The following is a 13,146-nucleotide window of genomic DNA, read 5'->3' on the forward strand; positions in this document are numbered from 1 at the left end:
ATGGTTACTGAACGAAAAATAAGAACGTTTGTACATGGGTCTAAGAATATGTCTACCGTTTGGTGACTATCATGTTATGAAAGTTAGAGTTGAAACTTAGTTTAAAACTTTAACCATCTTAATATGTCAATGGCCTGAATAAAGTATATGTACATCTGGAGTAGGGAACAAACGGGACAGACAATGTCTTATGAGGTTAAGGCCTTTGAACATTATTTAAGTTACGTTTGGGCTTGTTAGAATGACAGTGTCTGAAACGAAATATTGTGAGACTTGTTTCGTTGAACTGTTTTGCAAAATATAATAGAAAGGAGCACAGATAATCTCATCATTGTGTGCTTGTATCCGAAGAAATCTAGACTTGCCAAAGTATTGTAGACTTGCTTGCGATTTTACGGATATATTATTTCAGTGTCTGTATGAGGGAGTAACGGTGTATCAGCTTCACGTCGGAACAAAATCGCATCTCGTGAGCGTTTTTGAAACCACGACACTGACAACCTGAGAAGCATAATCAGTCCCTATCTAGCATTTGAACCTGTTATTTGCTTATCTTGGTACGGCAAAGCGGCGCAACTCTGCACAGCGAACTCCGGCCATTTGCTCGCCCAAGTCTAATAAGTCAGCGGGGTAAATGAACTTTGCTGGGTTGAGGATTTCAGGAATAATAGGAAACTCAAACAAGAGTACACGCTTCTTGAACAATTCATTCTTTTACATACAATGTAGAAAATATTGAATGTGAAACGAATGAGTGACAAGCGATGACTTGGCTGCCCCGCCATCCCATGACGTGCTGGGATATAACTTAAATACTGTTCAAAGCGGCGTTAAACCCAACTCAATCCTTCATTTCAAACCTCTGAATTTTAAAGAGAAAACAAAACAAAATGTCCACAACTCTCCTAAATTTGTAAATGGTTATCAAAAGTTATGGGCAGGTATTATGGAGCATTGGCGTTGTTTACTTGTATTTTGACAAATTGAAAACCTTAATTTCTCTGAAAACAAGAAGCACTTCAATCAATTTGACGACAGAATATAGGTCCGCGAAACTGTTCGATCGAACACGCCCATACACAGCCACTCGCACCATCAGCACCTGTGGACGTCGGTTCGCGCGTATGAAAATCGATCTGTACAGTCCTCCCACACCTAGACACCGACACACCACGTGTAGCATCGTCATACAAATGCTGCAGTGTGATTGGCCAACCACCGTCAGCTGACCCAACGCGTGAGGTCTGTAATATTTTATGAAATGAAATTATGGGACTTGCCATATCATGTCATCTGAGAGGTCATCTGCAGCGGTACGCCATCTGGCGGAGTCGGCAGAAGGTACTGCCGAATGTCTCACGCGACATCATAAACGGATAGCGATGGCGTGACAGTGCCGTTGACGTCACAGGCCATTGGTGCAACAGTTTATCATTATTTAATCAATATTGAATTGATTCATATCATTCTGTAGTATTTTGTGGATTAGAAACAATAAATGAATGAACTATTCAGCTCATTCATTTATAGCTTATACTCCACTTTTCTTTATCTATTATTCATCAATCTTTCGACGATCTATTCCTTATTATTGTTGTACAACAAAAGCGCAGAGTTTACCAAATAAGCAATATCATGAATTGAAAGCGTGAAGAACGTAACCGTCAATGTACGACCAATAAAGTATCATTTTTATTGTCATGTTTTTAGATGTTTTCCTTGGCAGTGGAAGTCAAGACGCCATTGTTGACATATTTACTTAATAGTAGTCAAGACGGAAATAGTATCACTGTCCACACATAAATCAAGGACGTCATATTGCATTCAAGTGTACTGTAAACACAAACCTGCTAGTGTCGGTGATAGTACTGCATGCCCGTGCACTGTATACACAGAGCCGATAGAGTCGGTGATAGTACTGCATGCACGTGCACTGTATACACAAACCTGATAGAGTCGGTGATAGTACTGCATGCCCGTGCACTGTATACACAAACCTGATAGAGTCGGTGATAGTACTGCATGCACGTGCACTGCATACACAAACCTGAAAGAGTCGGTGATAGTACTGCATGCCCGTGCACTGTATACACAAACCTGATAGAGTCGGTGATAGTACTGCATGCACGTGCACTGCATACACAAACCTGAAAGAGTCGGTGATAGTACTGCATGCCCGTGCACTGTATACACAAACCTGATAGAGTCGGTGGTAGTACTGCATGCACGTGCACTGCATACACAAACCTGATAGAGTCGGTGATAGTACTGCATGCACGTGCACTGCATACACGAACCTTATAGAGTCGGTGATAGTACTGAATGCACGTGCACTGCATACACAAACCTGATAGAGTCGGTGATAGTACTGCATGCACGTGCACTGCATACACATAACCTGATAGAGTCGGTGATAGTACTGCATGCCCGTGCACTGTATACACAAACCTGATAGAGTCGGTGATAGTACTGCATGCACGTGCACTGCATACACAAACCTGATAGAGTCGGTGGTAGTACTGCATGCACGTGCACTGCATACACAAACCTGATAGAGTCGGTGATAGTACTGAATGCACATGCACTGCATACACAAACCTGATAGAGTCGGTGATAGTACTGCATGCACGTGCACTGCATACACATAACCTGTTAGAGTCGGTGATAGTACTGCATGCCCGTGCACTGCATACACAAACCTGATAGAGTCGGTGATAGTACTGCATGCCCGTGCACTGTATACACAAACCTGATAGAGTCGGTGATAGTACTGCATGCACGTGCACTGCATACACAAACCTGATAGAGTCGGTGATAGTACTGCATGCCCGTGCACTGCATACACAAACCTGATAGAGTCGGTGATAGTACTGCATGCACGTGCACTGCATACACATAACCTGATAGAGTCGGTGGTAGTACTGCATGCCCGTGCAATGTATACACAAACCTGATAGAGTCGGTGATAGTACTGCATGCACGTGCACTGCATACACAGACCTGTTAGAGTCGGTGGTAGTACTGCATGCCCGTGCAATGTATGCACAAACCTGATAGAGTCAGTCAGTGTGTAACATCAGTCAATGTATAACATCAGTCAGTGTGTAACATCAGTCAGTGTGTAACACCAGTCAGTGTGTAACATCATTCAATGTGTAACATCAGTCAATGTGTAACATCATTCAATGTGTAACATCAGTCAATGTGTAACATCAGTCAGTGTGTAACATCAGTCAATGTATAGCATCAGTCAGTGTGTAACATCAGTCAATGTGTAACATCAGTCAATATGTAACATCAGTCAGTGTGTAACATCAGTCAGTGTGTAACATCAGTCAGTGTGTAACATCAGTCAGTGTGTAACATCAGTCAATGTATCAAAAGGCAGGATGGTCCGTTGTTTTACTGGTACTGGCTAAAACGTAATGGATTGAAAGCAGTTTACTTAAATCCACTATTTTTAACAATTGAGAAGTCTTGAAACGTGTGTGTATCAAGTTACACACGGCAGATCATAGTGCATGTATACATTAAAACCCGAATACCCCCCTACCCCAACACCCCCACCCCATCCCCGTCCCACACACCCCGCCCACTCTCGAGAGCCACCCCAAAACCATGTGCTCCATCAATTCATACAACATGCGGCCCAGACTTTTTAATCATGGCAACACCTGCACACCTGTACACACCTGCAAGAGCATTCAGGGACACAATTGCAATTTGGCTCTCGGAATCCACTTCAACTTATAAATCTTCTTTCGTCCAACCTGCCTTCTCGTCATCCTTTTTGTAAACATACAGCATGCCGCGAGAGAGGCGCTTGAGTTCTTAAGTTGCGACTGATAGGATATATTGCCGTCCCGTGGCGTTGACACGTGACCTGTTTCTAATCTGGGATGTTTATATCCTAGTGAAGGCTTGTGAAGGTATGGGAAGCAGTGAGGTCACTCGAGTAAGTGAGTGAATGTGGATCTCTTAAAGGAGCTCGTCGAGTACCGATAAACTTCAGTGTTAATTTAACTTGTTTCAATACTGCTCTCGAAAATGTATCTTACGGCCAAGTCAATATTTATTTCTACCCTTTCGTTGTCAATTTAGCTGTTTGTTATTTGCAAGTACTTGTTTCGTGTATTCAATCGGAAATCCCCTTTAAGTTTATTACGAATTTAAGCCGGTAAATTTCGCAGCCCAATATGACAATGCATTTTTTTATTCTCTTGAAAATTCAAGATCAACCGAATTCAACATATGAATTTTCTAAGGCTTCACTTTCTGCTTTGAGCTGACGTTATTTCCCGATAAAAACTTGATTTTCAAGATACAAACTTGAATTTTCAAGATAATATTTTGAATTTTCAAGATAAGAATGTGAATTGTCACAATTAAAACATTTATATTGTGGCCCAAATGGAATTCCATACTAAAATGCTTGCTCAGTAAGTGACTCATGGTCCTAAAACTACCCTAATAAATCTTTGCAAAAAATAGTAATCTGTTCCGGAAAAAGAACCCAGCGGAATTCTACATAACACTATGGATTATATATTTAGATGAATTGTCCATAAACTCTACTCTAGAAGTACGTGACATTACTAAATAGTTGTATTCGCTGTCACAGGCAGTAATAACATAAAACACCCAATGTCACGGTGTAGCCACACTAGCTCAGACCACACATTCTTATTTTTCGGTTTACTCATTGAAATACAGTAATCCTGAAAATGTATTTTCATAATTATTTATTATTTAAAACAATATATAAAAAACAGCCAAAAGAAATCAAAGTTGAAAGAACTGTAAAAATACGAAGCAGTCTAAACAAAATCACCAAATTGCTTCCCCACTAAACCCACCTACGAAAACATGTCAAATAAAACAGATATTTCATTTTAATTGTTTTATTACGACCTGCCTAAGCTAAACTATGAGGTAAAAGAAAGTATACCGAGTAAGTTTTGATGTAGTTGAAAACTGAGACAACTGTTGTTAAATTTCATTGTGTCTATTTAACCATCACTCATTCATGCAACAGTTTGTTAAAAGTAATCTGTGGCTGGGTAATGTTGTATAAAAGTAATCTGTGGCTGGGTAATGTTGTATAGAAGTAATCTGTGGCTGAGTAATGTTGTATAGAAGTAATCTGTGGCTGGGTAATGTTGTATAGAAGTAATCTGTGGCTGGGTAATGTTGTATAGAAGTAATCTGTGGCTGAATAATGTTGTATAGAAGTAATCTGTGGCTGAGTAATGTTGTATAGAAGTAATCTGTGGCTGAGTAATGTTGTATAGAAGTAATCTGTGGCTGAGTAATGTTGTATAGAAGTAATCTGTGGCTGAGTAATGTTGTATAGAAGTAATCTGTGGCTGAGTAATGTTGTATAGAAGTAATCTGTGGCTGGGTAATGTTGTATAGAAGTAATCTGTGGCTGAGTAATGTTGTATAGAAGTAATCTGTGGCTGAGTAATGTTGTATAGAAGTAATCTGTGGCTGATTAATGTTGTATAGAAGTAATCTGTGGCTGGGTAATGTTGTATAGAAGTAATCTGTGGCTGAGTAATATTGTATAGAAGTAATCTGTGGCTGAGTAATGTTGTATAGAAGTAATCTGTGGCTGAGTAATGTTGTATAGAAGTAATCTGTGGCTGAGTAATGTTGTATAGAAGTAATCTGTGGCTGGGTAATGTTGTATAAAAGTAATCTGTGGCTGAGTAATGTTGTATAAAAGTAATCTGTGGCTGGGTAATGTTGTATAAAAGTAATCTGTGGCTGAGTAATGTTGTATAAAAGTAATCTGTGGCTGGGTAATGTTGTATAAAAGTAATCTGTGGCTGAGTAATGTTGTATAAAAGTAATCTGTGGCTGAGTAATGTTGTATAGAAGTAATCTGTGGCTGAGTAATGTTGTATAGAAGTAATCTGTGGCTGGGTAATGTTGTATAAAAGTAATCTGTGGCTGAGTAATGTTGTATAGAAGTAATCTGTGGCTGAGTAATGTTGTATAGAAGTAATCTGTGGCTGAGTAATGTTGTGTAGAAGTAATCTGTGGCTGAGTAATGCTGTATAGAAGTAATCTGTGGCTGAGTAATGTTGTATAGAAGTAATCTGTGGCTGAGTAATGTTGTATAGAAGTAATCTGTGGCTGGGTAATGTTGTATAAAAGTAATCTGTGGCTGAGTAATGTTGTATAGAAGTAATCTGTGGCTGAGTAATGTTGTATAAAAGTAATCTGTGGCTGGGTAATGTTGTATAGAAGTAATCTGTGGCTGAGTAATGTTGTATAGAAGTAATCTGTGGCTGGGTAATGTTGTATAGAAGTAATCTGTGGCTGAGTAATGTTGTATAGAAGTAATCTGTGGCTGAGTAATGTTGTATAGAAGTAATGAAGGCTGAAGTTAGAAATGATTTGCAACAGCACGACCTTTACAATGTTTGAAATGTAAAATTGTCGATATATGCAAATTTATTGAGTTTCAAAGATAACATTTATAACTTAAGAACTTTTCAAGTGAAAAACATGATTGATAAAATCAGCTGAGCGGTATATTTTTCTTTTCTTCTAAGTTTATTTACAAAAAATGTTCAAGTCTACTGTCATGCAAACATGTTATAAACAGAACGAACACTCAGGCATTATACACAAACATGTTACTGTAAAAATACTAAACACCATGCGGTCTAAATATAGTTAGCAAGTAGTTTCCCCACCACACCCACCTACTACATATAATACGTCAAAGAAAAATCAGTCTCGATTGTCTCCCGAACATATATTCCATTGGGCATAATAAACAAACCACTGAAAAACACGCCAAATACAAAATAAATATTCATTGAGATGATTTTTAAAATTTCGACATGCCTAAGCTAGTTGGTCAACAAAACATCCGTAAACATTACTATCAGGGTAACCTTAGGGCTGTGACCTACAGCTTAGAGGCCAATGCTATGTATATATCAATTTAACACCGAGAGCAATGTCATCTCAACTAGAGTGTATATAGCCGTATGTCACCATCTACCTGAGACGACGTTTGACCTCGTTTGACTTATCACATGTGACAGAATGAACCACTTGTGTATGGTAACACACTTGGCATACTGATAACTGGTGTACTGTGATCAAGGTGTGTGGTGGTCTAGGTGGTGTATAGACATGGGTGTAGTGGTGGTCTAGGTGGTGTATAGACATGCGTGTAGTGGTGGTCTAGATGGTGTATATACATGGGTGTAGTGGTATAGGTGGTGTATATACATGGGTGTAGTGGTGGTCTATGTGGTGTATAGCCATGGGTGTAGTGGTCTAGGTGGTGTATATACATGGGTGTAGTGGTGGTCTAGGTGGTGTATATACATGGGTGTGTGGTGGTCTAGGTGGTGTATATACATGGGTGTGTGATGGTCTAGGTGGTGTATAGCCATGGGTGTAGTGGTGGTCTAAGTGGTGTATATACATGGGTGTAGTGGTGGTTTAGGTGGTGTATATACATGGGTGTAGTAGTGGTCTAAGTGGTGTATATACAAGGGTGTAGTGGTGGTCTAGGTGGTGTATAAATATGGGTGTAGTGGTGGTCTAGATGGTGTATATACATGGGTGTAGTGGTCTAGGTGGTGTATATACATGGGTGTAGTGGTGGTCTAGGTGGTGCATATACATGGGTGTAGTGATGGTCTAGGTGGTGTATATACATTGGTGTAGTGGTGGTCTAGGTGGTGCATATACATGGGTGTAGTGGTGGTCTAGGTGGTGCATATACATGGGTGTAGTGGTCTAGGTGGTGCATATACATGGGTGTAGTGGTGGTCTAGGTGGTGTATATACATTGGTGTAGTGGTATAGGTGGTGTATATACATGGGTGTAGTGGTGGTCTAGGTGGTGTATATACATGGGTGTAGTGGTGGTCTAGGTGGTGTATATACATGGGTGTAGTGGTCTAGGTGGCGTATATACATGGGTGTAGTGGTCTAGGTGGTGTATATACATGGGTGTAGTGGTGGTCTAGGTGGTGTATATACATGGGTGTGTGGTGGTCTAGGTGGTGTATATACATGGGTGTGTGATGGTCTAGGTGGTGTATAGCCATGGGTGTAGTGGTGGTCTAAGTGGTGTATATACATGGGTGTAGTGGTGGTTTAGGTGGTGTATATACATGGGTGTAGTAGTGGTCTAAGTGGTGTATATACAAGGGTGTAGTGGTGGTCTAGGTGGTGTATAAATATGGGTGTAGTGGTGGTCTAGATGGTGTATATACATGGGTGTAGTGGTCTAGGTGGTGTATATACATGGGTGTAGTGGTGGTCTAGGTGGTGCATATACATGGGTGTAGTGATGGTCTAGGTGGTGTATATACATTGGTGTAGTGGTGGTCTAGGTGGTGCATATACATGGGTGTAGTGGTGGTCTAGGTGGTGCATATACATGGGTGTAGTGGTCTAGGTGGTGCATATACATGGGTGTAGTGGTGGTCTAGGTGGTGTATATACATTGGTGTAGTGGTATAGGTGGTGTATATACATGGGTGTAGTGGTGGTCTAGGTGGTGTATATACATGGGTGTAGTGGTGGTCTAGGTGGTGTATATACATGGGTGTAGTGGTCTAGGTGGCGTATATACATGGGTGTAGTGGTCTAGGTGGTGTATATACATGGGTGTAGTGGTGGTCTAGGTGGTGTATATACATGGGTGTAGTGGTGGTCTAGGTGGTGCATATCCATGGGTGTAGATGTGGTCTAGAAAGAAGCATGGGTTTGGCTGGGGATATGAGGGACCGACCGTTTAGTATTTCAGGTTGTTGGGGTGGTGGGTGGAGGGTATGAGTGGAATTGGATTTATCCTATTCGTGGTAAGCGAAGAGGTGCTTGAATGGAGGGAATGAAGTGTCAAGTTTATGTCGTGAGGTAGTTTCCAACTAGGCTCGTGTTGTGCCGGCTGGTGGTATGAGGGTGTTGACGTGGGCGTGTGACGGGTCAAGACTGTGTTGGGGTGTATTCATTGATGTGAGACGATGAAGGCCACGCAAATAATTCCTCTTCTCAAGCGGATGTGAACTTTGGCTTTTCTGTTGACAAATCACATTTGAATTTTGAGTTTGAAAGCATTTAGAAAAAAAACCGTGACGATAAGAAAGGCTTGCGTTCAATTCCACAATGATGATATCTTAGCAAACGGTTTTTTTAAACCGGAGACTTGTTAAGAAATTGCCAAATAGCAGGGATCAAAACTTTGACGTCAGTTTGTGGAGTGGCGTCTATCGTGTCAATAGGAATCAGAACAGCATTCAAAAATATTTCCAATAATGTTCAGGTTATCGGGTTTTCGCGCCAGTGGGGTCTTTTGGGCCTTGGAATCAAGAATGTTTTGTTACTGTTCAGTTTCGGCTTCAAAAAGATTCATTTTCTTCTGTGAAACGAAGCTTCTCAGGACATCCATCGAACAATTTGTTTGGGCAGTAAAAAGTGAGGGTAAATGATTTTTCGCTGTTTTTTTCTAGTACAAATTATTCATTTCAAAATTATTTGTGTCGCTGGAGATCCACGGGGTCATGTGATAAAACATAAACAAATAAACAAATAAAATATTGTAAATATAATAATTCTTGTTTAAATAACGAAAGTGAATTCAAGACAGGAATTGACGACAGAGCGTTGCAGACACCACTCGGTCAGTGTACTGGTCAGTGTACTGGTCAGCGTCCTTTGAATGTTCCGTTGTCCCAGATTTATTACAAATGGACGGGACTGCCCTGTCCGCACATCTGGGTCACATTGAACTCATTTTCCTGACCTTCAGGACAGTTTTGTTTGTTGGAAGTAGGCCAAAGCAGGCTTCAGGAACGCTGGGCCAGTGAAGCAGGTCAGAGCATATGGGCAATCACCCCCCCTCCCTCCCCCCCCCCCCCCCCCCCCACACACACACACACACACACATTCAGACATACACACACCACCTAAGGTTACAATATAAACTTTTACCATGAGAATTTATTGAAACTGCAATAGCAAACATTGTTGTCATCATATGAATTCGTCGCTTTTTTCACTATGTGAGTTCGACACCGTCCGAATGAAATCAAAGTTCTGGTCAGTCCTGGTCAGTTGAGGCCTTCAAATCGTTGCTATTGGTTAGCAGATGCAAGATTCGAACCTCTGCTGTGTAAAGTGAAACTATTTCGCAAAGTTTACTCAGAAACAGCCGTGCGTGTGACCACCTGTGACTGTGTGTTTTAGCAGGCTAGGGGACAACCATCGTACAAAAAGCGAGGAACCTCTTAGGGTCAATACCGCCGGCAGATGACGTGACACGTCCGCGACTGTGCTACGTCAATCAATCACAAATGCCTGATGTTGACATCGTCAACACTGTCTACAACGAACAACCTAACCATCTGACATCAGTGATCACAGGACGTCATCAGCATTTCACGCGGGTCACGTGATCCCTGCTGTCTCAACCTCGTCACCAGCAGTGGTTTCAACAAGCAATTGTTCATTTGCACCAGTTTTCCATTACCGTTTCCATTTTTCCAGTTTGACCCTGTACTAACCCTTCATTCGTATATGGAAATGCCAGAAGGCCAAGAAGAACACACTTGTTTCTCGTTGTATTGTTTTTTGATGTGCAAACTTTTGCATCTTAAAATTTAACTGACTTACTCACACCATCACTGACATAATAAGTTCGATGGCGCCGCCATTTTTATCTTTTTTTTGTGTGTGTACACAGAATGCATTCTTAGGTTACTACCTCACAAAGTATGTCGTCACGTATGGAGTTGGATCCAGGATCTTCCATGGGACCTGGGATAGTCATGGTGAAGGGCGGTGGTGAGGGTGGTGGTGATGTCGCATTGAGGGTGGTGGTGTTGTCGGGTGAGGGTGGTGGTGAGGTCGGGTGAGGGTGGTGGTGATGTCGGGCTAGGGTGGTGGTGATGTTGGGTGATGGTGACGGTGATGTCGGACTGAAGTTGATGGTGAGGATGGCGGTGATGTCGGGTGAGGGTGGTGGTGATGTCGGGTGAAGGTGATGGTTATGTCGGACTGAGGGTGATGGTGAGGATGGCGGTGATGTCGGGTAAGGGTGGTGGTGATGTCGGGTAAGGGTGGTGGTGATGTCAGTTGAAGGTGATGGTGATGTCGGACTGAGGGTGATGGTGAGGATGGTGGTGATGTCGGGTGAGGATGGTGGTGATGTCGGAGTGAGGATGGCGGTGATGTTGGTGTGAGGGTGGTGGTGATGTCGGGTGAGGGTGGTGGTGATGTGGGGTGAGGGTGGTGGTGATGTCGGACTGAGGGTGGCGGTGATGTTGGGTGAGGGTGGTGGTGATGTCGGACTGAGGGTGATGGTGATGTCGGACTGAGCGTGATGGTGATGTCGGACTGAGGGTGGTGGTAATGTCGGGTGAGGGTGGTGGTGATGTCGGAGTGAGGATGGGGGTGGTGGTGATGTCGGACTGAGGGTGATGGTGATGTCGGACTGAGCGTGATGGTGATGTCGGACTGAGGGTGGTGGTAATGTCGGGTGAGGGTGGTGGTGATGTCGGAGTGAGGATGGGGGTGGTGGTGATGTCGGAGTGAGGATGGGGGTGGTGGTGATGTCGGAGTGAGGGTGGTGGTAATGTCGGGTGAGGGTGGTGGTGATGTCGGAGTGAGGGTGGTGGTGATGTCGGAGTGACGGTGGTGGTGATGTCGGAGTGAGGATGGGGGTGGTGGTGATGTCGGAGTGAGGGTGGTGGTGATGTCAGAGTGAGGGTGGTGGTGATGTCGGAGTGAGGGTGGTGGTGATGTCAGAGTGAGGGTGGTGGTGATGTCGGAGTGAGGGTGGTGGTGAGGGTGGTGGTGATGTTGGAGTGAGGGTGGTGGTGATGTCGGAGTGAGGATTGTGTGGTGGTGATATTGGGGTGGTATCACAAACCCACGTGCAACGTGACTGAAAAATGGGGGTGGGGATGAATTGTTTAGGGGTACTGTCCTTAAATTTTAATAGGTTAATGAAATTCTTGGTTAAGGTATAGATATGAGCGCCGGGGGCCTTGCGTAACTTCTATCGAGATGCAATGATGGCGAATGTCTCAATGGTATTTGATAAAGGAAAGTGGAGATTGAGCAATCTGGAAAATAAATCTACATTTATAACCAGTATTGAAACGATGATGACGGGGTTGATGATATGATGGAGTGAATATTGTTTCATGCCTCAATTATAAATATTCCAGCAATATCACGGCCGCGGAGATTGCAGTGTACTCATGTGCGCAGTACTAATAACGAGCTGACTACTCAAGGGCAGTACTTATAGCGGACTGACCAAGTTTTAGGCAAGGATTTGTCCTAATGCCAAGGCTGTTTGTAATGACGTAGTTGTACTTTGATTGTTTTTGCCCTTGTTTCAGTCACAACAAAGCATGCATCGATTAACCTATAACAGGTCACCTCTCCATGCTTCGACCCAGATTAATCTGTTAATCCCTTGACCTACTTAATCCCTGATACGATCGGCAGAGAATATCAGTTTTCAGCGTTTGCTCCTGGACGCCGTTGTTCAGATAGTCTGTTTGTTTAGGTGCGCACAGCTAGCTAGATTTGAGGGATTGTACACACGTATTGTATATTGTATTTCATATCATATGTTCCCATAGCCACACGCAGTGTTGATGAAAAGATGACAGATGGAGGTCAAAGGTGTTACCATACTGACACATTGTGTATATATTAATAACGCCGATATGACACGAGCGGAACCTTAAAGGACTGACCATTTATCTTCCAGACAGAAGGGGGAGGTGCCGCCATTTCAGTATTAAAAAATAATCTGTTCCCTGAACAAATACTATGAAAATAATTTGTCCTTAGGTTTTATAAAGATTTAGGTTCGTTTGTTGTTTGACGCCGGACTCAATATTCCAGCTTTATGACGGCGGTCTGTAAATAATCGAGTCTGGACCAGACAATCCAGTGATTGAAATCATGCACATCGATGTACGCAATTGAGATACGATGACATGCATTGATCAAGTCTCCTAGCCTGACCACTAGATCCAACTAGTACTCTCTTACAAGCATGGGTTGTTGAAGACCAATTCAAACACGGATCCTCACGGGTAGTTTACAAAAGAAAAGGACGAGACGTTCTGGATCTTCTGAAAATAT

At 42.5% G+C, this 13,146-nt stretch overlaps 1 protein-coding gene across 1 annotated transcript; it reads right to left on the reverse strand.

Annotated features, from left to right (window-relative positions):
* Positions 1-10,732: 10,732 nt before the first annotated feature.
* LOC139478430 (uncharacterized) lies at positions 10,733-12,789 on the reverse strand. The gene is made up of 2 exons (XM_071260888.1): positions 12,753-12,789; positions 10,733-11,496 (listed from the first exon to the last, which is right to left on the reverse strand). The coding sequence occupies exons 1-2, from the start codon at positions 12,787-12,789 to the stop codon at positions 10,733-10,735; spliced, it is 801 nt and encodes a 266-aa protein (XP_071116989.1).
* Between the last annotated feature and the right edge of the window lie 357 nt (positions 12,790-13,146).

Source organism: Haliotis cracherodii, unplaced genomic scaffold, assembly GCF_022045235.1.
Source record: "Haliotis cracherodii isolate W230 unplaced genomic scaffold, xgHalCrac1.p SCAF_4, whole genome shotgun sequence".
Lineage (NCBI taxonomy): Eukaryota > Metazoa > Mollusca > Gastropoda > Lepetellida > Haliotidae > Haliotis > Haliotis cracherodii.